The sequence below is a fragment of the Doryrhamphus excisus genome, chromosome 23, assembly GCF_030265055.1.
Source record: "Doryrhamphus excisus isolate RoL2022-K1 chromosome 23, RoL_Dexc_1.0, whole genome shotgun sequence".
NCBI classification, from domain to species: Eukaryota; Metazoa; Chordata; class Actinopteri; order Syngnathiformes; family Syngnathidae; genus Doryrhamphus; species Doryrhamphus excisus.
Genome location: NC_080488.1, coordinates 11,447,268 through 11,474,843, shown reverse-complemented (window position 1 = coordinate 11,474,843; position 27,576 = coordinate 11,447,268). Strand labels below are relative to the sequence as shown.

The following is a 27,576-nucleotide window of genomic DNA, read 5'->3' as shown; positions in this document are numbered from 1 at the left end:
TCAATTGCCATTTTGTCATTCAAACAAAATGCCTTACACACGTATTAAAGACGTTTAAAGTACAGAAAGTATATGTACTCACCACTTAATGATGACATTGATGATGGTGATCCATTAACAGATGGAATATGGAGCCAGTCACAACACACAACTATAATATGTTCAAACAATGTGTGGAATCATAACACTTGCCAGTGAGGCATTGGGGCACAAACATGTAACAATTGTGGACTTACTAATAGTTCATGTACATTATCACATATTTAGAAATTATTGCCATTTTCTGCATTTCAAAAAAATATATTTCAGGGAAAAAATATTTTAGGTTAGTTTTACCTTTGTAATGAAGTGTTGCAATAGTAATTTGACTGTATTATATACAGTATAAAGTGAAATTGAAAAATGCATATGTGAACACACGTTTTACACGCTGTATTGACATCTACATGACAGTTTGTTCTAGTTGACAAAGCGTATTCCTAATTAAGACGTCATGTATCCGAGAACCTCCACTTACGTAATTGGTGTCTTGATAGTGCAGCATGCTCGCCGTGAAGTGTGATACCATATACGTGCCTTGATGGCTGATTATCTTATGTAGAATAAATAAATACGTGAGGAGACACGAGCTACATGAATAAGCCTCATCTTCTCTTTGTGTGGAAACCATGGCAACGGGACTGTATCTACATTTCAAAGGAGCTTTTAGAGAATTTAGGGGCAAAAAGTAAAATTATTATTTAAAATTAAATTATTATTATTATAGATTATTTTTTTCCAGATGTAATCCAACTCCTGTCCGCCAACATTTGCGTCACTGCGTCTGCTATAACTCGTTTGTGCACAAATGATAGCGTACTCATAAAATGTCCTTGCTGCAACACACTCCAGGCACATGGCGGCCATGCCACTGATATGCTAAAATCAATATATTTTTTTTACATACACACTGAAAGTTTGTAGTAAATTTAAATGGGTTTTGGTTAGGTGGGTAACAATCCAACAAAACACGGTAATCCTTAGAGTTTAGTTTTCTCGTCATGAGTTTACATTGCACATCATGTAAACACTACATTCTGGCATTCCCTCCCCCTAATCACACGCCTCTCACAGTAAATAATAATCCATGCGTGAAGTCACAGTCATGATTCAGAGCTCAGATACACCAATGTGTGCAAGGTTTGGCTAAATACAGGACTCAATATAAAAAAAAAAAAACATTGTGGGTGGCTTCGTTAGCGATGGTACTTCTCATTGTGCGCTGCAAGTCATGCATCATTTTGCACCTCTCCGCCGTATAAACACCAATTAAAACTAACAAACAAAGCCGCAATCTTCTAAACAATATGCTGTACTTAATCGTAATCCCTGGTCCGAAGCGCCCGTGCGTAGCTTTCAGGGACCGAATCACGTGTTTGACCTTGAACACTGGAGCGGAGCTGAGCTGTGCTGAGGCGGACTGTGCTGAGCGTTGGCTCGGCGCACAGAGCTGTAATTACACACACTAACACTGACCAACCGCACATGCACATTTCAACCAGGCCATTTCACCCCTTATCAAAGCGCCAGTTTTAAGTGTCCTATGAAATGTAATGTTGTGGAACAGATACAGGGATTGTTGCGAGGACGGTTAACTCCTGGATGAGATGCAAAGAACACTGCTTTCATACTCACTGAACTGATGATTATAATTAGACGGGCATCTTCAACAAGCACCCAGTACCGCTTCTTTTTGTCTTTGCCTTTCCTGCAGAAGACTGTGTGGACCCTCAGTGTGGCGGACATGGTGTGTGTGTCCGCGGGGAGTGCGTGTGCTCTCCTGGTTGGGCGGGGGTGAGCTGTGATGACCCGCTGCCAGCCTGTCAGGAGCAGTGTTCGGGACATGGCACCTACCTCCCTGAGTCAGACACCTGCGCCTGCCAGCCCAATTGGACGGGACCAGACTGTTACATCGGTAAAACATGAATTGGATTTTCAGTCAAAACAGAAACATGCAAGTGCATGTCACGCATTTGTCAGCGGTCTCGCAACACGACTGGCTTTGCCAGATACGATTTCTCGGGGATGTGACTCGGCATGAGAGGAATGGATTGCAGCCGCTCAGTCTTGCTGTGTGCCATTTTGTGTATACATATACTCCCAGCTAGAACACGAGGTACACCGGCACAATCTTATGACATCCAGTACAAGGGGTGGGGATACAAAAATAAATAAGTTCCGTTCCTAGACTGTGATCTCAGTCCAGTTTTGGTGTAAATCGTATCTTATGCATGTCTACGTAAACGTCTTATACACGTCTTTCCCTTTTCTTTGCATTTTAAAGACAGAAAAACAGCTAGCATGAGGCAGCTAACAATGCACATAATGGGATTCACCTATTCCGCCTATAAAGCCCTTTACTGAAACAAAAATGTATATTAACCATGCTACCAGATCTGCTGTTGCTGCATTGCCAGTGAGTTTGGAAAAGCTAATTCTGGGTTATAAATTATGCCTCACAAATGAGGCATAATCATAACAGTAGAAGTTTGTAGCCATAAGCTAAAAAGTTGGCCAACTTCCACATGTTAGCAACTGAACATCCAGAAGACCGAAGCTGTGGATATTGGCTTTCAACTTCCACCCGACGACAGATGGATGCTTGTTTGCTGTCAGCGGTTTTTAACCTGAGGACTAAGCTGAATTTCCCAGCAAATCGGGAAGCACAAGTCTTGTGCTGGAAGATACAGCCATGCCATCTGTAGGCATTCTGGTTAGAGCGGACATTGTGACGGTTTTATTCTGGTCCTCTTTGATCTATGTATCATTTAACACTATTGCTACATGCTAACACTACGACAATGACTTAGTGTTTCACGATAGCTGGATCTGCCTAACAGCCAGAAACGTTATTCTCTGCTTGGGGGAGGTAAAAGTAAACAAGTTGAACGTGAGCATATTTTGATTATTGCAAAGGCAAACATTTGACCGCTGCTGATGCAGTGTATGTTAACTGCAACGTCCAAGTGTACCTAATGAAGTGTCCACTAAGTACTAAGTACATACTGTACTTTGGAGTTCATAACACACATAGACATACAAATGCTTTTCCTTCAGCAAAATGAGGGAATAAAACAAAGGTGAAAAAAGAATCTCTCTATTATTCAAAGTAGTTATAAAAGGTACATTTAAGTTGACATTTAAAAGTTTGTTGAAGAGTGCTGTTTTTTTGAGATTTTGTTCCCGTGTATCTTCAAGTTTCTGCCTCCACATATTTTTTTTTCTTTACTGGAAAGAAAAGGCTTGTTGAACGCAAGAGCAGACTAAGTTATATAATAAAATACAATGACATTGTCCTTGTCCTCATTACACTGTCATCCGACAGAGAGCAAAATAGCCATTTTAAGACGTGTTTCCACCACATAAACTTAATGTCTATGTTGGCATAGATGATTTGCAGGCAATTGGCATTAGAGCTTGCTCCCAAGTGTGTAGATGCCTGATTACTTTGATATATCCCTTGATAATGACCGTAATGACGTACCAGCAAGCATTCTTTCCCTACTGCGTTTTTAATGAAAAGCAGTTCCACATTCTGGTCTTGCCTGAGCATAGCTAAACGTAACTCTAATAGAGAGCTGAAAACTCTCCACCTATAATCCACTTTTCCAACCACCATGCAATGTATATTTAAATTGAAATAACTTCCCACCGCGTCTCGAGTAAGTAGTCTTTGTGAGCCTCCAGCACTTTGCCCTCTTTACTCATAGATGGAGGTTTTCCTCTGTAGAGAGCGAAGGGGTAAAATAGGAAAGAGACAAGCAAGAAGGAAGAAATGATTGTTGAGAAGTCAAATATTTAGAGATGGATGGGAAGAAATGGTATTAACCAAACGCTCCCACTTTGAACCCCCGTGGCTTCAAAAGCAGTGCAAATACGACTTATATCGTTGTTACTCTCGATTCTATTCACTTATCTTTTCCTTTGGGGGCTTGGCTATTATAGTTGAAATAAGAGTACCCCCCCTACCTTGAACTGATTGATCTGCATCAGTTGTGTATAAAATTTATATTTTGTATTTACATGGTGTCCTCATGCAACTTTTATCTTTCTTAATTTACTCCATCTGCTCTGCTCCTTCTTTTCTCCTCACACACTAACACGCTTGTCTCTCCCACGTACCCCCACCCACCTCGCTGGCAGAGCTGTGCCCAGTTCCGTGTGGCAGCCATGGTGTTTGCTCGGAGGGCCAGTGCCAGTGTGAGGAGGGTTGGCTCGGTGCGGCGTGTGACCAGAGAGCGTGCCATCCTCGCTGTGAAGAACATGGCCAGTGCCACGATGGGACTTGCATCTGCCAGCCTGGCTGGGAGGGGGAGCACTGCAACATCGGTGAGTTGCGTGCATGCGTGTGTGCCCGTGTGGGAGTTAAATTAATCCTTGTGATATTTGCTTGGAAAAAGGGTGTCATTGTTGTTTTCTCACTTTTTTTCCCTTCACAGTTACTCATGATTTGGATATTGTTGTGAAAGGTAATTTTTATTTAGTCATGATTTAGGGGAGATTTATTATCCTATTAAATATTACACAACATGAACAACACGAGTGTCATCCTCAGACGGCTGCCCGGGGTTGTGCAGCGGGCACGGGCGTTGTACCCTGGAGCAGAGCGGTTGGCGCTGTGTCTGCCAGGCTGGATGGAGTGGGCCTGGATGCAGCGTTGTCATGGAAACTGACTGCAGTGATGGAACAGACAACGATGGAGGTGACATTCTATCGCCATCTATCATTCTCTATCTCTTTTCTACCTTTTGTTATCACTCTCATTTCTGTCTTCCTTGTACCCTTTCCATCACTTCTCTTCATTCAATTGCCAAAAAGAATCTGCCTCATTGTCTCGTCCCTTCATCCTTCTGTGTTGCCCCAGTCCTGCTGAGAAGCCTGTGGAGTCCTGTTGGTCGTTATTACGCCGAGTGTGTGTGTGTGTGTGTGTGCGAGTTTAGATTTTTTGTCCCCTCACAGCCAAATGTCTGATATGCATAACACCTGCTGGGATAAAAAGCATTCAGAGCTTTTTCCCTTGTGAGTCAGCAAACAGCGCGGAATGCATATTCTTTAGGAGATTTTTAACGACAGGTGAAAGGTGTGTGTCATTTGTCGTTATGAAGACACAAGAAAGCATCAAATAAATAATAATCTTATAATAGATATCACATTGTTAAATGTTTTAGCGCTTTGTCCTTTTAATTAAATATGCATTATTGACATGCCTGATTCCATAATCATCCTTCCTATCAAGTTAGTTTAAGTTACTTTAGATTTATATCAGATTAAACCCAGTTTAGGAATTAATTCATCTGAATTTTTAATTATTTTAATTTATTATTAATTTATTCATTTATTTGTAATTTATTTGTAATTTATTTTTAATTTATTTGTAATGTATTTGTAATTTATTTTTAATTTATTTTTTATTATTTGCAAATAGGTCTGAAATATAAAAATGTTCACCAATTATATTAACAAAGACAAATACACATCACAAATACATATATTTAAAGTGCTCATGTCGCCATTTTTTTTTACCAATAACAAAAATAAAATACAAAAGTAAATAAAATGCAAGTAAAATTGAGTTGTGCTCACCTAATGAGGTTTCTGAACTGCCGCCATCTTGGCTGTGATGTCTTTCAAAACAGAAATGGGCATTCACAACAATGATGAGTATGATACAACACATTAAAAAGTTGGCCACAGCAGGTAGGCCTGTGTTGTTGGGCTGGCAGTGGTTGACACCAACATATGGACTGCAAGGTACAAGACAAGTGAACAGCAATTGCTATGGAGCTGCCCTGAAATTTGAAAACCCATGTTATTATTCCAAGGTTTGGCTAATATATCTTGGAGATGGATTATTTACCGCTACCTTGGCCTGCTTTTCCACCATCTATTTTATGTTTTCTTTATTTGCATCGAAATCAGTGCTTGTGTTTCCCCCCCAGTCTGGCTTGAAGAAAGATAGCCAGGACAGCTGATAATAGCAGAATCCTGTGGTAATACACATTCGGTCCCAAACTTTCTTTTATCTGAGGCACAATATCAAAACAACTGCCCTCGCAATTTTCCGAAATGGAATACCGAAAAATCTGACATGTACAATGGCGTCTTTTGGAAATGCTTACTCAGTCTGGTTGAGTGTTTGAGCAAAAGTCAACAAGTGAGCACAGCATCAAAAAATATACATAATATACATAACAACAACAACAAAAAAATGCAAAAAAATTAATTACTTCTTCGTAAATGACTCCTTCTTTAGCCTTTTCCCAGAGACTAGTTTTCGTGATGTAAAATGTAAAAAAAAAAAGAGTAAATATTTCAACATTTGAGCACACATCCGACACAGGAACTATGCCCTTCAATGTTATCTTTCACGGCAAAATGAAGCACATTTACTGTACATGTGTGTTGATGTCATGAACACTTAAACATGCTGTTTATTAACATCTCCAAATGAACTGAAAATTGAAATCAAGCTAAAACATACGACACATCTAATATAATTCGGTGTCTTGCACGTCTCTGCAATTCTAGGCTTTAGGCTGAAGTTCCAGTCCCTCTCCGTGGCATCAGGAGGGATGCGAGTGTGTGAATGGACAAGGTCCTTTTGACATTGCAGGCAAACAGTAAAATACATTTCAATGTGCTGCATTGCGAGAACGCCATTAAAAATTAAATAACTCAAGCAATATACTGTAGGTATAAGAGTGCGTCACTCGAATGGTTCTGCTCGAGAAAGAGTCACGGAACCTATTCACACTTCAAGTCTTCCTCTCCTTCCACTTCACTCCACAGCTTTTCAAATACCATAATGGAGCTCTCCCCCTAATTGGTGCATATAGAGTATACGTGACTCTCATAGCTATTGTTTTCTTTCTGAAGCTACACAGAGATGGAAAGATCAAGTAATCAGTGAATAAAGAGGAACTTTTCAATGACTCTGCCTGGACTGGGAAGAAGCATGAATAATACCATCTCTGTTCTGTTGGAAAAAGACTCCACACAGACTGCAGTCAACTCCCATGCACAAACATTCACATCACATATGTATAGCATTTTTTTTCCAATTTGATCTCGGACTGTGTGTATTTTTTTTCCTGCCGCCTATGCATAGTAATTTACAAACATATTCATTGCCCTTTTAACAGCGACAATGTAGCAAATTCAATTAATTGCGTTCTTTCAAGCTGGAGTGGTGAATGTTATGGAAATAAATGATTGTACGAGGCCACCTTTGTTGGAGGAGGTTATAATAGAATATTGTTGGCCTTTAGCTCTCTGCTCTGTGGCCAGATGCATTTAAATGTCAGCACTGTTTCCTGCCTTTTCAGAAACAGGCCTGAAATAGGAAACACAAATGCCAGCCTGGCTCCTGTTACCTGCTGCTTTGGCTCCTATCAGCAGTCTATTGTTTACATTGGACTTTTATGGATCACATTCAAATAATTGTGCTGACAGAGGCCTGATTTATTGCAATATAAAGGTAGTGTGATGAATGAATCTCATTTGATTTATCTATGCGATAATGGTGATATATGTAATGTTCATTGTCGCAGATTATATCTCTCGTCTCAAGTTCCTCATTGGTTTGGGATGCAGAAATTATTTCTTGGAGGAAGTTTTATGGTATCTTCTTCTGTCTTGTCACTTCTGATATAGTATACGCACTTCTTCGAATGAATAGAAATGTGTTCTCAACACCTCACCCTGCTTATTAAGCTTCCACTGGAAAAAGCATCAATACACAAACATATGTATGCAGCCACTGCTCTTAAAATGTAGCTGTAGTCCTATTTAATACAGATATGGCATCTAATTATACATTTTTAATGTGATCTCTTGACATTGTTTCATTTCAGATGGTCTGATTGACTGCGTGGATCCGGACTGTTGCGAGCAGCTGAGCTGCGGCTCTGACCCGCTGTGCCGAGGCTCAGCCGACCCCATGGCCCTGTTGCAGCGGAGCCCATTGCCCCCCACTGCACCCCCCTCACCTACTAACATGCACACTCACAGTTTCTACCACCGCATCCACTTTCTCCTTGGGAAAGCAGCCACACACGCCCTCCCCGGAGACGTGCCCTTTGATACCAGGTGTGTGCTTGTTTACTCTTTGTGAGTCGGGGGTGTCGTGCGCATGCAAAGTTCTTCCTTTATTTGTTTTCAGCGTCTGTGTCCTTGGATTGCACGTTGCACACAGCGGATAATGAAGTGAATGCCTTGATACAAAGATGAATATTTCAATGGTTGCATACATAAAGTAGAATTTGTGCATATTAGTTGATTAATTATGATTGATTTTGAAAAACAAATGATGCGCAGGTTTTTTTTATAATTATTATTACAAGAATTGAAATCATTTTACCGGCAGCAAACAGTTGCTATGGTAAAACGTGTATTAATTATGCAGCTTTTATGCTCAGTAAAATCAATCTAGCATGACAAAGAAAGTTAGATGGCTTAATGCATTGCTCTTAGCTATCATAAGTGCAGACATCGGTTAACTACTGCACGGTTATGCTTAACAAACAGCATATTATGTACTCCCCATTAACTTTGATGATGCGCTTGCACGGGGAACGTATAGAGGGGTTACCTACGAGGTGAGTCGCTTCACGTTAAAACAAACCACAGCTGACTTGATGTTGACTCATAGTCGCTTCATCCATATTGTACCGAGCAGCCAGGACGAGTGTACATGACAGACTGTTCTTTTTGCCACATATAACATATCATAAAATGTATTAAGTACGATTTTGAAAATGTCAAAAATGTATTAACGACCCGGCTCACTGCTCTGTAGTATCACAAGATTTCATAAGGTCTTAAGTGACGCTGGTGCATGACCATCGTTGTACCCTTTTTTCACATTTTTGCTGAAGTCCAATCGCACAACGTTTAAGCACTCAAGTTTGAATTAATCTCAGTTGTCCTTGAGTCATATTTAAATTAAACACACAAACATGTCCATTCTTTGATCATCACTTCCTCTCTCATCCGTACTTTTAAGCTTCACGGACACTCCGAACTCCCAATATGTGTGGTCGGGACAAACAAAGACAAAGAAAAACAATCATTGACACTCACTCTTGATGTAAAACACCATCATTAAACTCACTTATTGGTTCATATCACACACCCAAATAATGAACACTTCCATAATTGTCTCATTTCTGCTTGTCGGTGCAGAACCTAACTATAACTGTGCTCTTCATGCTGGCCACAGGCGCTGTTCACAAGATGATGCGTTCAAAGGCACTGCATATCTCTTAATGTGGAAGTACAACGTGCTATAAATACACTCAAAACGTGTGAATTCAGCTTAAATGAAGTGGTGTCTTAAAACGGTTAAAGTCAGATAAAATGTTGTGATGATACTAGATTGAAGATACTAGTGGTAGGCAAATACATTTTCAGATTCGATATATAATATCTAATATATATAATATATATATTAGCTTTCTTTAATTTTTCTGTTCCTTTTGAAGCTGTTAATACATACGTATGCGGCCAGAGCTAAAAACAGGGCTTGTATCCAAACAAGGACACAGCTAGTTGTATTAAAGAAAGGCATTATGCTGAAAATACACACAGTTGTTTTTTTGTTTTTTTCTTCAAGCACAAGGTCGTTTGGCGGGAGCGTCACAATATGCGTCCCTCCTCAAACAATGATTACGTTCTTGATCATTGTAAAGCTGTCATCTTGCCCCCTTTTGTGTCCCTTGTGTTATTTCCCACTTTTTCCTTCTTTGTTTTGCCAGTCGCGTAGCAGTGATTCGAGGCAGCGTCGTGCTGCAAGATGGCTCTCCACTGGTTGGTGTCAATATTACCTTCCCTCAGCACCCGGAGTATGGCTACACCATCAGTCGGCAGGATGGGAGGTACAGAAACACACACAAGTCAGGAGGTATATCTCCAATAATCCAATCATATGACTTTATAACGCTCTGCTCCAACACTTTAGTTACGACTTGGTGACTTTGGGCGCAATGTCCGTGACGCTGATGTTCCATCGTCCACCCTTCTTGCCACAAACACGCACCGTGTGGACACCAAACAACAACTTTCTGGTTCTGGATCAAGTCATCATGTCCAGGGAGGAGGTGCAGCTTCCTAAATGTGATGTTAGGAGCGTTTTGAGTCCTTATCCGCTGGTCCTGCCCTACCCACTGCCCAGATACACAGGAGCGTGTGCCGAGAAAGGTCCTGCAGTACCCGAGCTTCAGGTACTTCCAAATATTTGCTCACACAGCAATAAAACCTTTAATGTATGCTTATGGCGGAGCTTCCCAAACAGTGGAGCATAGATGAGGCGCAGCGAGGCTGGAAATGGGTTTTGTTTTGTTTTTTTCAAAGCTGTGACAATCTGCAACAAGAGTGCCATGTGATTTTGTGAATTTATATGTTATGTGATGGTACAAAGTAGGACCTCTTCACTCCGTATCGCACAGACAAAATACCTCGCAACAACACAAAGGCGCAGGAAGTAAAAAGTCAAAGTCAAAGTAGCACAAATGATAGAAGTCAGTGACCTGCCATTCGCCTTTGGAGAAAACTTTGGATTTCTTATGCTTATGGAGCACTGAGAACCCTCATATGACATGCCCCCCCTCGCCACAGTTTCACCGAGAAAGCTCTGCCAGCGCTGAAGCACTTTTATTTTTCTTATTTGTTTACATGCCTGCCGGGTGTTTTCAGTTGAGGTGCTGTTTGTTTTTACATGACATTTTTATTTAATATTTACTGTTGCACTAAAGTCCAAATAATTTATTTATTGTATTACTTAATTGTTCAAGCTACCTCACGTTTCTCTGTTAAAGTGTTACAGAATAACGTTCTAAGAAGGGGAATAAAATAAAAATAAGGGCATCTGTATTATAGAAGTATCGGATCAGGACTCGGACGATGTATCGTAAAGAGAGCCACAACAAAGAGACTGCTCTAGAGCCGCAGGTTGTCGACCAATGGGCTATGTCAGACCTCTAAAAAGAGCCAACCTTCCCATCACTAATGTATCTAACTGAAATGTTCTGTTTTATAGTTGAACAAAACAATCTAGAAAAGGAAGTGTTATGCTTCCAGTATGACATCCATTTGATTTTGATTTTTTTTTTTACACCCATTGTATCCAAGAGGATAATGCATCATGACTTGGAAGGATTTTTTTTATGTCTGTAATAGGAGATCTTTTAAACGTAAGAACATTTTGAAACTCCATTTGATTGCAAGCAAAATGTGTATTACAACTGACAAAGAAAACCAAAGCACATGAATTAACTTTCCTTTTCAGGGTAGTTATTGCCAATCTGAGCTGTTCCATTTTGTTGCTGCCAATCACACATTATTATCATCTGTTTTTGTTTTTTTTTTACTTTTATTTTTTCCTTTCTTGTCCTCTCAAGGCGGTGCAAGAAGAAGTTGCGATTCCGGGAGCCTTCATGAAGTTGAATTATTTGAGCACCCGAGCTGCAGGCTACCTCTCCTTGCTGCGCATCCTCCTCACGCCTCCTTCCCCGTCCTCCCCCATTTCTCCTCTGGGCGGTCTCTCCAAGGTGCATGTCCGTGCATCGGTCCAGGGAAGGCTGTACCAGCGCTGGTACCCTGCTGGGCCCGGCCTGGTGCACAGGCTGGTCTGGAATAAGACAGATGTTTACGGCCAGGAGGTGTGGGGCGTCACTCATGCGACTGGTAGGTTGAAGACTTATTGCATTTATTGTTGCCTTGAACTTTTTTATTAAGCTCTTTAAGGGTTTGTACAGGTGGTCCACTCCTCGATTGTGATGTAAGTCTGGTCTAGAACTTTGAAGTCACTCACACTGAACATGGAACACATGAATGACGTATAAAATGCATCAGTAAGAAACATAGAACAACTCCTTAGTTTTATCCATCCATCCATCCATCCATCACACATACACAAATGTAACAGTTGCAGTAATGGAGTGAATCACTGTTGGATTTTTAGTGCAATATCTGAAGTTCCTATTTGTCCAGTGGGAAGAAGTTGGGCCATGTGCTCCATCTGTGTATACAGTACATTCTGTGGTCGTGAGCCAGAGTCAATTTAAACATCAAGTCTAGAAATAGCAAAGTTCTGTGCTGTGGCCATGTTCTCCTGCAACTTTAAGTGACAAGTGGAGACATTTTCTGCCCATAAGAAGTGCAGGGGTGGAAATCATACCATAACTAGATACTTTTATATTCTGTATGTGTGCAGGCGGACAAGTGACACTAAGACTTTTTGTGTTATTATTAGTTATTGGTATCAACATTGTCAGCTCATCACATTATGCCAGGGGGCCCGTATGGGGGGGAGTTAGGACAAGTCCAAGATTACTTTTTCATGTGGCTCAGAATTCATGTCAGCACCCCTCAAAATATTCAAATGAGAGATGAATTTGCCTCATTTTAGCCAACATTGTCTATTTTTTTTTGTTTACTTTCAAACTTTGTTTCCATCACTTATTCAAAAACCAGAATTGTCATATGACATATGATATGTTTCACACGGATGTCACAAAGTGTCGATGTGCGAACTACAACAACGAAAGTGAAGGTTAAAAAGTGCATCGAGGGACAAACCGAGACAAGCGCCGGTACACGTGCGCTGAACCAAAAACAACACACATAGTCGTAACACTGCACTGTTCGCCATATCACTGTGTAAATTGAAATATTAATGGTATTAAGTCATATTGATTTTTGAGGGTTTGTTTATATGTTTGTATATGGTTTGATTTAGTAGATTAACATAGACTTTACTGAGTAACGGGGGCAAACACCCAAAGCAAAGACCCAGGGATTTCCAGATGCCCCAAAATGTCTCATAAAAACTGATTATTGATTTTTTTGTTCATCAATTTAATATACATATTAATATTTAGTTTTAATTCACATGCTTTAAAGTACATCACAAAGACAAGAGTATTAAAGTCATAAACCATAATAAATGTTGCTGAATGTTCTGAACATTTGCTGCTGCTCACATTGAAGAAAAATAAAACTTGCAGTACACGGATGAGGAGGGCCCCAATAACCGGGTTTGCCTTGGGCCCCCAAATAACTAAATGTGCCCCTGCTGAGTAATACAATTAAATGTATTTACATTTAGCAATCAGTGTTGGCCACTTATTTGTTCAATCAATCAAGACTTGTTAATTAACAGGGCCAAAGCACTGTGCCCAAACCACAAGTCATTTCAGGCTAGCTGTGCTGATTGCATAGAAATGTGATTACAAGACATCACGTGACTTGGTACTCAACAACACTCCTGCTGAGGAACTAGAACATCTAAAGATTAACTGGTAATTAATCCAGTAACCATAGAGGCACCCAGGTTACCTTTCTTTTGAGAGCAGCTACGGCAGACAAAAAGGATTTGAAAATGTAACATCCCGAGCCATTCCAAACATGTCACAAAAGCAGAAAGAAAGTGCATCATGTAAGCAGAGCAGGTGAAGGTCGGTGCTTTGCCGTTAAAGGATGGAAAGACTGAAATTCAACCGATTTCCAGTAGTCACTAGCAGTTAAAGTACAATCTGCAGCAGCAGTCGGGAAACACTTGGTTTTTGACAAAACTGGCTCCATGAAGAAAATGGTGTGTATATGATAACAATGTGTGTGTGTGTGTGTGGGGGGGGGGGGGGGGTCGGTGTCCCAATTGTCTTGCCTTCCACCTGTCCCCGTTTGTAAATGGAAGATATCCTGGTGGCGTAACTGCTGTATTGTATGTAAGCCAATTACCTTTTCAAAACAGTATAAACAGGCCTTTCAAAGACATAAAGCAGGGATGTCAAGCTCATTTCCATCCAGCAGCATTCTATGATTAGAAAATGTGCTACACAATAGCATGACAGCAGGTCAATGTCTGAAATTCCTTTTCTATAATCTCATATTTGCCAACATACTGTATAGTTTATGGGAGTCGCTGGTCCAGACCGAAAAATTATTTAAGTATTTTACGGTTTGATGGACACATTCTTGGTAAACTTTACTGCACTGGTTGAATTGATCAGGAACTACACTGACCATCCCATGTGATACTCAGCCAATTAAATCTGTGTATTTCAGGCGTAATTAAACATCAGAACTTTAAATACGCTGTCAGACAAAAGAGGAGTGAAGCAAAGAAAATGGTAAAAAAAAAGAAGAACTCATTGAGTGAAATATATGGGCGCTGCAATGATATCAGCCTCCCTCTGCATTATGAAATGAAGCTAAAATAGCTTTTATTTTTTATTTTAAACTTGTAATGGTACTTTAACGCCTTTTAGTGTTGCTGTGTGATAATTTTAGTGTTCTTTCTAAGGTGACGGTGTGAGTCAGACTATTATATTGAGTAATGACTTCCTGCTATTTCCAATGGGTTGACAAGCTTATTGTGAGATCACTTAGAGCTCGTGATTGGCTCCTGCCAAAGAAAGAGCTACCGTTAGCGGTGCATATGATAGCTGTAAGAATAGGAAAGTGGAGAGCGAAAATAATGTCTGTATGTGGATTGATTTGAATTTTAGTGGAATATCCCTGATGTAGTTTGTGTAGCCAGGTTGTGAATGCAGTGGCAACCATGGTAACCAGTCCACAGTGTCAGATGGATAGGCTCCAGCTCCCCGAACAGGATCAGCAGTAGAAAATAGAAGGATTGTAATCTGTAAGTGGCATAGGCTAGCATAGGTTTTAATATGGTTTTGGAGGTTTTCCAGGTCACACAAAGGATAGTTTTTGAAATAATGATCGATCCTTCTGGCAAACACTGAACTTCCAAAAGGCTCATAAAACACGAGAAACCATACCCGTAAGGATCAGACGTTCTTTTACTCTTTTTTTTTTTTTTTGTTCCAGTGGCCTTTTTATCTGTTAAGACTACATTTCATGTGGCTCATCTCCTATGAGTGCTCACATTTTGATATGCCAAATATTCCCTTTTTTTTCTATTTACCCTCCGTCTTCAAACAAAGATCTCCCTCTATCTCTGCCCTTCTTCCCCTTCCTCCTATCTTCTATTGTCTCAATATTGCAGGTTTTCTCCCTGCTTGTTATTTCCTCCATTCTGCCTCATCTCCCTTGTTACCTCCCCTGTCCTCTCTTGTTCTTTCCTCTCCACCTCTTTTTTGCCCTGATCCTTCCCTTTCGCTACTTTCTGGCGCTTTGTTGGCACATTGACACTCAAGAAACACTGATTATATGTGTGTGTGTGTGTGTGTGTGTGTACGCACACACACACACACACTGATGCCGTGGTGAACACATTGCCTTAGGCTTCAACAGAGGGGAATGAAAGCTTTCACCTGTGAGATACCGAGTCTGTGTTTATGTTCTGTAGTATAATATAGACCATATATTTCTTGCTGGTAATATAGTGTATTTACAGTAATATTACACTGTTTCCTCTATCATTATATCAACAGCTGCCCCTGCCCTCCAAGAAGGTCAAGTTAATTTTATTTTTATATAGTGCCAGATCACAACTGCAGTAATTTAAAGATATTGTAAAAGTAGCACCGTACGGGGGGGGGGGGGGGTACGAGAATTCCAAGTCTAAATAGTGATATTGATGGTGTTTACGAAAATATACCTAGGCGTGAGTGTAAGGAGGAAGTCTAATTGCATTTAGGTTTCAGTGGCAATGCTTTTAAGCCGGGCTGCCAAGTTCTGAATATAATTATTTTAGCCACATCTTTATCGATTGAAGCCGGGGTTTACCCTGCGTGCCTTTGGAGATTTTCTCTCTTTCTAAAGTGAACGTTTGACTTGGTACTCAATGAGAAAGCCTCTACTTATGTATTCGACTGCCTCTACCGGCCTTTCTGCTGACTGCGCTCTTCAGTTCCCTTGAGTGCACGTCAGTTCACATGCATTTGGGTCTAGAACGAAGCAAGTTAGAGAGATCAGTGCCAACAGTGTTTGACAGTGACAGCTACTTCTCTGCCACATTTATGTCAAAGGTGTCAACTTGTCTTTTTATCCGCTCTTTATCAATGTTTCTTTGACAAGAATTGTTTTAAACATTAACTGCAATAATCCCCTACTGCTTTGAATATAAAGCAGCGCTTCACCTCCCATTATGCCGTATTAGCGGGGGTGCCTCGCCAATAAAAAGAAGCCAATATTGGCGGGAGTGTCTTCTAATGTTGATTTTCACTCACTTCTCAGCAATTTCTGATGCTCAAATAAACAAGTGTTTATTTATATTGATCCCCGCATAGTTTGTGGTGTCATATCGGTTGATAATGTCTGAGTAAGAGTGTAAATATCAATAATTCACTTCACATCAGAAGCAGCAGACCCCATTCTCTAACTGACTCCTCCAGTTCTTCTCCTACAGTAAACGCTACAGGACTTCATCCCAAAATACCTCACCTGTCTATAAAAGAGAATTTTAAATCATTCATCATCCATCACGGTCATCACACTGTGAATAATGTTATGATCATAAATCTGCAAATTTGTATTCACATTTCAACAAAGCGGATACGGTATTTCTTAGTTAATGTATACTGTATGTGTATGATTTTGCATAAGTGCACAAGCAAACACTTATTCAATGACTACGGTTTTATTGTCATCCGATTCAAAGGCTAATTCATTGTCAAGTTGTAGTCGGAAGCTACACAATGTATCGCTACAACTAAGAGGCCAAGCACCAAATTGTATGGCTCCTTCCCTCAAGATGGACTCCTTTTGATTACAACTCCACTTCATACTGATCTCTGGCAGACAGACGCCTGATGAGGTCTCACTGTACGGGCCTTTCATCTGTCTCAGCGCTCCACACAATATAGCTTTGAGACAGATTAAATCCGACCGCACTGTTATTGCAGGTACAATGAAATGAAGTCAAAATGTTCCCATACTTGTTCCCATAGCTTCATGACACCACTGGACCATAGTGAACTTTTTAGGGGGCCAAAAAAATGTATCAGCATGTCTCTTCTGCAGCCTAACGGCATGAATATAATAGGCTTATCTGTGTGCATATGTTTGTTTTCAGTATCAGTCGGCTACGAGTATGAATCATGCCCCGGAGTTATCCAGTGGGAGAGGAGGACGGCTCTCATGCAGGGTTTTGAGCTGGTGCCCTCTCACCTCGGAGGTTGGTCGTTGGACAAGCATCATTCACTCAACATACGTAGTGGTGAGTATGTCCAGAATTTTAAAAAATGAGTCAAACTTGACTTGTTTGTATATTTACTTTTGGCAACTTGCAGGCTAGTGATATCAAAAATGAGTTAATGGAACTCAGGTTTAATAGGAAAATTGTACTTTTTTATTAAAAACAACAACAAAATACATTGTTTATTATGTGACTATATTTTGTAATTGTTTTAAAACACATTCATTAATAGAAAGAGCTTGAATTAAAAAGATTTCAACTGTGTAGTATTGATTGACAACCTCAAAAAAAAGGCTAAAAAATAAAAATTAAAAAAAATAAATCCTAAGCAAGTGGGACTCAATGAGGTGGTTTTTAACTTTTTCTGTAATTCATCATTTTAAATGTCAGCACATGCGAATCGTGAGAATCCGTGTTGTTTTTTTTAAAGGGCTCAGTGACTGTAAAATCATTTTATCACTGCACTGCGACAGATAGTTAGCAAATGGGCTGTGATAAGAAAAAAAAAACAAAACACTGCGGAGTGCTCACGCTATTGTCTGACAATAGAAACACAGTTAAAAAAATGCAAATGCAACCAACTGTATAATGAATTTGGCTGCATTAAAGCACATGAGAAATAATTAAAGAGAGCAGGGGGCTGTGTAAGTTAAATGCTGCCTCAGCTGTGCACCAGCCTGTGGCGGCAGCAGGACACCGGACTGTGGGCATGACACAAGAGCCATTTTCACAAAAGATTTAATATCACGGTTGTTATTTTATCCCCAAGTACGTATGTTGTCTTTTTTTTGTTTGGCATCGGCATCATAAAATAGTGATTTGTTACCAAGGTATCAAATGTGATCCTTGCAGCATTGCTCATAAAACTGTCTTAGAATAACTAGTGTGAAAGCTTCCTTCATCATTTCAATAGCACACACTGGAAAACAGCAGGAGGACTAAATCCTTTCTATATGCAATAGCATTGGGACTGTAAATAATAATACAGTTTTAAGGGACTCTAAATTAGATTTTATGAAACCGACCACCAGCTAGCATATGCTACAAAAGAAGATATTGTACAAAAATATCTATATTTTGCACAATTACAAACTGTAGTTTTATTTGTATAGACCGTAAAGTTATTAGAACTGTTTGTAGCAGTAATGCATCTTAACTGCCCGTTAAGGAGTGCCTCAGGACACTGTCCTCAGTCCTCCTTTTGTTTAAAATGTGACTCGTGTCAAGTGCACATTCTCTACGTTGACACTACCAGGGCAAGGTACATTGAGGAATAAACACTCCATACATTCAACCCATTTGTCTTTCCCCAGGAATCCTCCACAAGGGGAATGGAGAAAATGTTTTCCTTTCCCAGCAGCCTCCTGTCATCACCACTGTAATGGGGAATGGATTTTACCGGAGTGTCCCCTGTGGCCCAAGCTGCAGCGGTGCGGCCAAGGACATGATGCTGTATGCCCCTGTGGCACTGTCCAGCGGCCCCGATGGTTCTCTTTATGTTGGGGACTTTAACTTCATCCGCAGAGTCCATCCAGACGGCTACACTAGAACCATACTGGAGCTTAAGTGAGTTTGGACTTTTTATTACTGCATTGAGCAGGATTACAGTAACATTATGTTTTGAGTGTATGACTACTGTGAGTTGTTGTGTATTTCTCCTGTTCGCCTATGTGTGTTATCTGATTTCAGTTTGCCTCCATGCAAAAAAAAAACAAAAAAAAAACTGTGTATATGCAGTTCCGACTTCACACACTTTAATCTACCTCTTTGGGTTGTGAGAGAGGCTGAGAGTCTTTACTGTGAAATGCTGTTTTTCTGGTGGATTATGACAATATCACACTGTGCTGGAGGCACTGCATTCACTATTGCTGTATTTTCTCAAGCATGGTATCTCAATGGGATTGCCATTGCCATCATTTGTCCTGTAAAGTGTTCTTCTTATGTAACTTAACTCATAGTCTCTGGTATTATTGCATCTCTTACTAATATTTCTGCTCCAGATAGAGGTTTTAAAATGGCTCTATTGGAGACTTGGCTCTCCTATGGGAGTGCATAGCAAAAACCTTCCTGTTTGTATTAATATTTAATATGAAGCAATGCAGCCATTTAAATCAAGCCTAATCATACTTTATGGCGATAAAACTGGCTCACTACGGCTTGTGAAATGTGTACAGTTCTCACTGGAATTATAAATTACATATTTGCCTTCTGTTTTCTTTTTATTTCATGCTCCGTCATGGCCTATTATCAGGAACCGAGACACCAGACACAGGTGAGAAGTGGCGATTAACAGCTTTTGTACACGGCATACACATACAGTAGGCACAGCAAAGAATGCGTTGATGGGAAATCAACTGATTTTAACAGTCATCTATCTTGTTTGTCTGCTGCAAATTGCATTGACACGTGGATATACACCTCAGCCTTGATATGTACTGTACAATCATCAAACTCTCACTAGTAAAAGAGCAACTTATACCGTGTTTCTCATCCACACTAAAACCCGGGCCGCTGATAGCGGTGTGAGCATTCGACACCATATCGGAAGAACATTAGATGGCTCTCATAGGATTTCTGTATGGGTTCGTGTGTCACTATTGTCTGTGCCTTTCTGTATGCTTTTGCAGTACCATGACGCTAAAGAAAATTGCAAGTGCCCACACTTTGATAAAGAAGGCGAGAAATACTATTAAGTTCAAGAAAGAAATTGTAGGGAAATATGAAGGTGGCATATATTACAGTAGGAATGTTTATTTAAAGGAAGGAAGTTTTAGGGATAAACTTTATAGAAAATGACCAGCAGTCTTATCAATAAAGCTTGCATACGCACAAAATGTGGCTGAGAAGTTGTAGAAGTATTGGACCTATAAAAACACAAGCCAATAAGGTGAAGTGAAATCATATGTTATAAATAAACATGCAATGGAAGCCAATAAAGATTGATCCAACATTGCATGTAAACATCACTCTGTGTGTTGCTGTACATGACGCTGATGGATATCATTAGTCATTTATGATAATATAATGTATTCAATCCATATTAATTATAACAAACATCATGTCGTCAATTAAATAATTCTAGGGATTAAGTTTACAAGACACAGAGCTGATATGTCCTGACTGCTCCTTTTCTTGCTTTTCTGAACAGTTTATTAAAAATATGTACCATGTAGGCATTTAGAATGGTTTAATGCATGCTATAAATACGTGGTGACTAACGATGCTAATCAAGGTGCCACTGTATACATTAATGTATCTATTTAATTCATCATTTACATGCATTTTGCATTATTTTCTGCATGTAAAACTATCCTTATTCTCTGTTAAATATATTTGTTGGAACTGATTCATTGAATATCCATGATTGCCTATGGAATAATTGCTTTTTTTGTTTTTGTCTGACCTATTGGAAGGAGTTAATGACCGTGTATAAGTGTGATTCTTATGGAATAATTTCAATTATTTCCAAAGAAAATTGCTTTTTTATTCATCTGACCTTTTGGAAGGGGTTAATGACCTTGTGGTCCAATTGTTTTGTACAGATGAGTTGTACTGCGTATACACACATACATGGAACACTGCAGTGTTGCTCTGCTAATTTTACCCAATAAGAACGCAATCTAATTAAACAAATCTAACTCGTGGAAGAAAAAAAAAGCACGGAACTGCAGAGTTGATTACATCTAAATAAAATGTTTGAATGAGTTGATTTTAATTAGAAAAGTTTGATACAGGTACAACGACACCCGACTCCCGCTTGAAATTCACATATGATGTCAGTGAGCCAGGCCGTCAGATCACATGACAAGTGGTTGAAAGGCAAGTGTCAGACCCAAAAAAGAAAGACAACTTTGAAAAACCACAAGTCCTACGGACTAGATTCGTCAGGAGTAGCTTAAGATACCCTTTTCCTCACCCTGGGGGTTGCGCCTTTATTTCCTGTTTCCATGGCGCCTTTTTACAGTTAGCAGCATGTTTCTTTTTTTATTCTATACTATTGTTCTCCCAAGTCAGTGCATTAAATATTCATCCATATTCAGCTTTCAAAGCTTTTCTCTCTTCATATTCTTGCCTGTAAAGGGCCTATCAGCAAGAGGGGATGTTCGTACGGTAAAAAACATTCTCTTTGCCTTCAAGTGGAACACACATGAGGAAGAAGTCCTCTGCAATATTATCTGAGAACCCCAAACAGTCGAGATCACCCAGTCTATCAACTCTGATCACAGTTCTTTATTACATGGGAAAAGAAGAGAGGAGGCTACGGTTAAATTGTCCCTGCTATGGTTGTTATTTGTGTTCATTTCCTTTTCACTGGATGAATACCTGTCGAGATGAGCATCTAATTGAGAAAAAGCCAAGTGAAGAGATTTGTAATCTGCTCTGTGCACCGTGAAAGGCCTGCTGAAACTTTAAGAGCCCCGACAAATATTTTATGCCGCACAGAGCAGTGACACACTTTGAAACTCGCCGAAAAACTCTCCTTGGATCAAGTTTGAATTATGCATGTGCAAGAGCTCCATAAACTGTTATGCACTTAATGGACTCAATGACTGACAGCAGCATGGGCTGTGTTGCACTATTTAACTGTGAGAACTGAGTATGTCCAGTTCTGTATCAAGACCGGTTTTGATTAGATCAGGGGCATTCAATTAATATGTCCAAGCATTGTTACATGGACTCCCCTGGAGGTCCCTGAGGTTAAAAGTGAGAAAAATAATACAATAACTTGATAAACAAGCTCTCGTCACTGTACTTCTACTGTATATTTAAGCCCACACTGTTTGCACTAGCGACACTAAATAAAGTGTGAAGCAGAAGTGTCCGCATGTGTGCTAAGTCTTTTTCCAAAGCAGACACGGTGCTTCCATACCGCATTCTGTTCTTCCAGATGCTTTTCTGTAACAATAGACTTCCAATATGTGCATCCTTATGACTCATGGGTTTGAGACCTCTACATGTTTACAGTTATTACATTCAATATACATTATTCAGGATGCATATCTGGAATACGACTCACGTGAATAACTCTTCATAATGTATAATGTCTACCTATGCCACATTTGCCCATAAATACACAAGTAGACCAATCCCCCCCAAATGTAGAACAGTAAAGATTTAGGGCGATATCAACCAATTCATCACTACTCCCTTTACTTTATCCAAGCATTCATACTGATAAATGTACTGTTGGAGCAGCTTGATGAATGCAGAACATCCTCACTCCTCCGATTGTAAGCAATTTTAGATCTTATTAGGTCCATATCATGGCTGGGTGGAACACTAAAATGAGCCCAACTCATCGACCACTGAATTATAGAGCAGTAAGGCATGACATTAACTCAAGGGTATTTCTCTGCAGTATGTATGACATTACTGTTGTCCTTAGTAATGCTCCATGGACTCAGGTACTTGATTATGACGTGAATTCAAATGCAATAGGAAAATTAGCACATTGTTAATTATGTCTAAGACGAGGGAAAGCTGCAGTGTGGAGATAGCTGACAAAGGAATGCACACTTACTTGTCATTGACCTTGACATTGACTTGTTTTTGTACATTTTTAAATAAATTGCCTTATAGATTGATGCATAATATATGCGCACAGACTGAAAATATCTTGATGCTTTAAGTCCAGCTGATGTCGCCATGTATTGATTAATGAGCCAGAGTGGATGTGCAATATAATAAGGTATCACTAAAACCAGTGTTGGTGAATCTGATCGTTTAAAGAAACAGCCCATTTCTAAAGTTAGTGACAGTCCTAAATCTGCAGGTCTTGGGCAGATTAGAATTGGAATGGCACATAGAAAATCAAATATTGAATATACTTAAGTAATCTGTGCCATAATCGGCAAAAATGTTGAAACTTTTCTCTCTTCTGGTTTTTCCTCAATAGCACCAGCCCAGCCCATAAATACTACCTAGCCATGGACCCGATGGGGGAAGTTCTTTATGTGTCGGACACCAGCAGTCGCCGAGTGTACCGAGTGAGAAATCTTGGTCAGCCCAAAGATCCATCTCGCAACCTGGAGGTGGTCGCCGGGACGGGGGAGCAGTGTCTCCCCTTTGACCAGAGCCACTGTGGAGAGGGCAGGAAAGCCACCGAAGCTGCACTTAATAACCCACGAGGTAAGGTCATCAATGTGTCACTGTGAATGTTCTGGCTAATACCACCCACTGAAGAACCGTAGTTGTTCTGGATTCTGTACTTTATGAACAAAAAAATCTGTAACTGCAGCTGTTTCATATTCCTTAATAATATCATTGCAGCATTGAGGCAATACTGTACATCATTAACAGCATGGTTGTGTATTCTCTCACTGAATTACATTTTGAATAATTAATTTCTAATATTTTATTAAGATAATTGGTATTGCTAGCACCAACAAAATATAATTATTCAGTATATTTGATTTGCATATACTGTGATGTCATTCTCTTGACTGTAAAATGAAGTATTAATGTAATGGATGAGTGGTTTGATGACACCACGCAGTCTTTACAGTATTGAATCTATTTCTTGTTTATTTAATGGTAGCTCTCATCTGTACACTATCATGCATAACTGGTTTAAAGACCATATCGTGTGCTGCCAAAAGAATCCGTTCATATCCCCGACATCTTCATGTCCTGTTGACTTGAGCTAACGTGGTTGCAGCGATCATTCATCGTAAACAAAGGACAACAAAGGGAGCGCATGTTGGATTGTGTGTCTTTTTAGCATGGGGGCTTTTTTGTTACAAGAAGGAAAAAAAAAAAGATAGCGTGCTTCCTGTGTTTGTATGGAGAATTATCAACCGGTGCGTTCAGTCACCTTACCGGTGTGGTTGGTAGCCAGAATCGAACGATGCCAAATCCAGTAGCATTTAAACCAGTTACTTGGCAGGGGAAATAAACCATTGTGCTTGAACCTATCCTGTTTGAACGTTTAAATGTTTCCAGTACTTGTAAAAATACTATATCAAAAAGTCCTGCTCAACAGACTTAACATAAAATATAAAATAATACAATAAGATATATGAAAAAATGTAAAACTTCTACACATTTAATTCCAAACCACCAAAAAATATCTATGCTGAACAATACTATTAAAATAAATAACATAACAGACAGCATTGGCATAACATTGGCAATGATTGATTCAATCATTATGAAAATATATACAAAACATTTCCTTCATGCCACACTAGAGATGAGCCGGATACTTGTTATATACGAGTATCCATTACGGATAATGCATTTTTGCAGGATACTAGTATGAAACGGGTACAGCTCATCATTATCTATTTGTGTGCTAATTATGTTATGTGGCACAAGAGCTGCATCACCAAATTCAGCATCATGCTACATTATATATACATAAGATTGCTAAGATATTCCACCCCTCTCAATACGTTTCAGTATGCACGTTGCAATCTTAAACTTGTTTCAAAACTTACACGGTGCATTACACAAGACAGCGAGCACGATTGTGCATCAGTCACTGACGGTGTTTTGTTTTTGTTTTTTTTACGTCTGCTTTATTTGGCTGGTTTGACTGGTAGATATATGTAGTACTGAACTCGGTACTCTGACGGATCGTTTACACGCATTCACAGTACACACGTAGCTGAATAATAAACAATAAATATAGCAGCTTTTCATTCCGGACTTAAAATAATGTACAGATTTAAACCCAATCAATTTCATGTTAAACCGAGTACAGATACTGATACAGATCGCATGTGATCAAACGCCCCATGTGACTAATGTATGTATTTAAAGTGAAAGAAAAATCTGCACAATCCGACGCGCTCAACACTCTCACGAGTATGACGAATACTGGGAGGGAACAAGAGAAATAAGTTGCCAACTAGGGATTTTAAGCACTTAATAAAAAACGGGGCGCTCGAACAACCCTCATGACGAACGCAGGAACATTTTCTGTTAATGAAATTGAAATTGCTGACACCGTAGGAAAGGGAATGGAATATCTAGTCAAATAACTGTTTAATAATACAATCCTGTACGCTCCTTTGCTTAATTTAGGCTAATGCATATCTATTGCAGAAATGAAGCCCAACACAACTGATGGAAGTGTGACTCTTCTTGTGACTGGTCTAATTCCGAGTTGGCATAAGCACAGGTTTCCTCATTTTGTCGCAAGATGGAACTGCTTTAGCAGGCAGGTATTGTCAGAGGCAACACAATCATAATCAGGTCATTATCTAGTAGCTATCATACTCTAGGAGGAGCCGGACTTGGACTTGCACTGGCTGCCAGGAAGAAATAATCACTGGCCTCCCCAGTCGTATCCACACACCTGGCCACCTTTTAGTCCCCATATGGCACTGAAGAGTGAGGCACGGCCCTGTCACCCATCATCTTGCATGGTCTCCTCTGTCACTCACGCTGAGCCGGTGCATGCAATGCAGAGTGACACTCGGAGGCAGACTTGGAGACAGTCAGTGTGACGCACAATAAACAAAGTGTGCCGGTACTTCAAATGTCACCCGTTGTCAAAAGTGCAGTTCAGAATTTCAGAGCTGAAGTTGGAATTTTAAAATCTGGCAACTTTCTACAACTATAGAAGGAACGATGCGTTGGGATAAAAGCTGATCCTTTCTGTAATTTGACAGCTGATCTGGAGCCTATTATACTCATTAAATGTCCCTGTTATGCTGCAGAACATTCTGTATCCATTCCTTTACACGGCGATAGAAAATTGCCTCCCCAGACTCCTCCTGTTCACTCATGGTCAGGTATTTTATACTCTTTGACTCGTTGCGCTTCACAGAGTCTTCTGTGGCCATTTCACTCTGACTAACCAGCTTAGAAAGGCTCTGGAGGTTCATGCCTGGAGCCCCCTGGTACCCAGTCATCCATCTGCCAGAGCCCACGCCCCGCCTCTTTCCTGCAGCCTCTTACCAATGGTAATGAGTGTTGGGCTTCACAGGGAAATATATGTCCGTTTCTTTTTTGAAGATGCTGCGACATCGATCTTGTCTCATGTCGCTCATAATTACAGCTTTCCTCGCTTTTTTTTTATTGCATTTCTCTCCCTGTGCCATCAGCAGATCATCTGTGTTCTTACGTGTTGACATAGCTGCACAAAGACTGCTGTGACACGCTTGCAACATGGCAAACAGTCGTTAGGATAATCCATAATTTGGATTTAGCCAACAATTCCGCTGCCCTATTGAGCACGCTGCTCTGTGCGAGTTTATAGCGTAAAACGCAGGGATTACATTGTGTCCTTCAAGCACTCACTTATGAATACAAGATCTGGAGCATTGTTTAGACTTGGCTCCGCATGCGCCTCCGCTGTCAATTAGCTTGGCAAATAAAAGGCCTCGTTCCATTTAGGATGGATCCCATGTCTGACTTGAAAGAGACAAAAGTCCCTCAAGACGCAACAGCCTTGGCCCACATTGTTTGCACGTTTTCACTTCTGAATAGCAGTTGTGTGCATGTAAAATGAAGCACATCTGTTGTTCATATGTAGACTATAGTGTACGAACAAAATAACTAGGGCGCATATTTCAATTATTCAGTGAATTGACCTGTTAGTTCCCTTAGGCTATGTAGACACTTGTGATACCTCCAATATTTGGCTTGGTCAAGTGGGAAAGATATCATCCACTCCTTGATGAGTACAAGACAAGCAGACCAAGAGGCCATGTTTTTCATGTCGGAATGTAAAAAGTATTTTATCGTTTCAGCCTTCCATGCACACAGAAACCGGGTATGGGTGAAGACAAATCAGGTCGGCCAACAAGGTGTCCCTTTTTTATTATCCCTGTAGTTTGCCCAGTTTATTCTGGTGGAATAAACGTAGACGGAAGACGGACACTGTCCTGTCCGTTGTCGACATGTGTGCATTTGAGCTAAAGAAAACTGTAACTGTTGCCTAACAATTGTGAGTTTAATTGTTAATGTTTGTAAATATCCAGGAGGAAGACAAAGCAGGCGTCCACAGAGGATGCTATCCATGTTTGTGCGTTTGCATGGTTGTGCAAACGCAGTGTAAGTCGCTCTTGCTGACCCACAGGGGGCAGACTAATGCCCTTATCTGAAGCTGACACTCTCCCTCCACATTGTCCCTCTTGCCGCATCGACCTTTTTTCTCCTCTTTTGCTTTCTGTCTTCTTTATATGTTATTTTCTTCAAACAAACAAACCCACACTATGCAACAGACACCATATCAGTCCGCTCTGGAGCTGCTCGGATCCCCACCAGAGTTACAACTGCAAGGCCACAGCACTAAAAGAAGTAGTCATGGTTATTAGCAAGTTGAAGAGCTATGGGATGCATTTTTAAAACAGGAAGAAGAAACACAGCTTGGGATAAATATGCTTCACATGGTGCATTTTTGGTCAACCCCAGACCTGAGCCACCGGTCTTCGTGCTTCGTGCTACCTTGGCGGGAGGTTGCGATATAAGCAGCTTTG

General features: G+C 40.2%; 1 protein-coding gene across 6 annotated transcripts in view; it reads left to right on the top strand.

Moving 5' to 3' along the window:
• tenm1 (teneurin transmembrane protein 1) overlaps positions 1–27,576 on the top strand; it is a 165,114-nt gene that overhangs the window by 95,777 nt on the left and 41,761 nt on the right. For 4 of the 6 annotated variants that reach the window (XM_058063856.1, XM_058063854.1, XM_058063858.1 and 1 more), the window contains 12 exons: positions 1,754–1,954; positions 4,183–4,368; positions 4,479–4,508; positions 4,595–4,741; positions 7,893–8,127; positions 9,795–9,914; positions 9,998–10,259; positions 11,436–11,721; positions 17,024–17,167; positions 18,460–18,712; positions 19,398–19,418; positions 23,043–23,275. In XM_058063856.1, the coding sequence (XP_057919839.1) occupies positions 1,754–1,954; positions 4,183–4,368; positions 4,479–4,508; positions 4,595–4,741; positions 7,893–8,127; positions 9,795–9,914; positions 9,998–10,259; positions 11,436–11,721; positions 17,024–17,167; positions 18,460–18,712; positions 19,398–19,418; positions 23,043–23,275 (2,118 nt within the window). The remainder of the gene's footprint in view (positions 1–1,753; positions 1,955–4,182; positions 4,369–4,478; positions 4,509–4,594; positions 4,742–7,892; positions 8,128–9,794; positions 9,915–9,997; positions 10,260–11,435; positions 11,722–17,023; positions 17,168–18,459; positions 18,713–19,397; positions 19,419–23,042; positions 23,276–27,576) is intronic. The other 2 variants (XM_058063859.1, XM_058063855.1) reach the window with 1 other exon arrangement.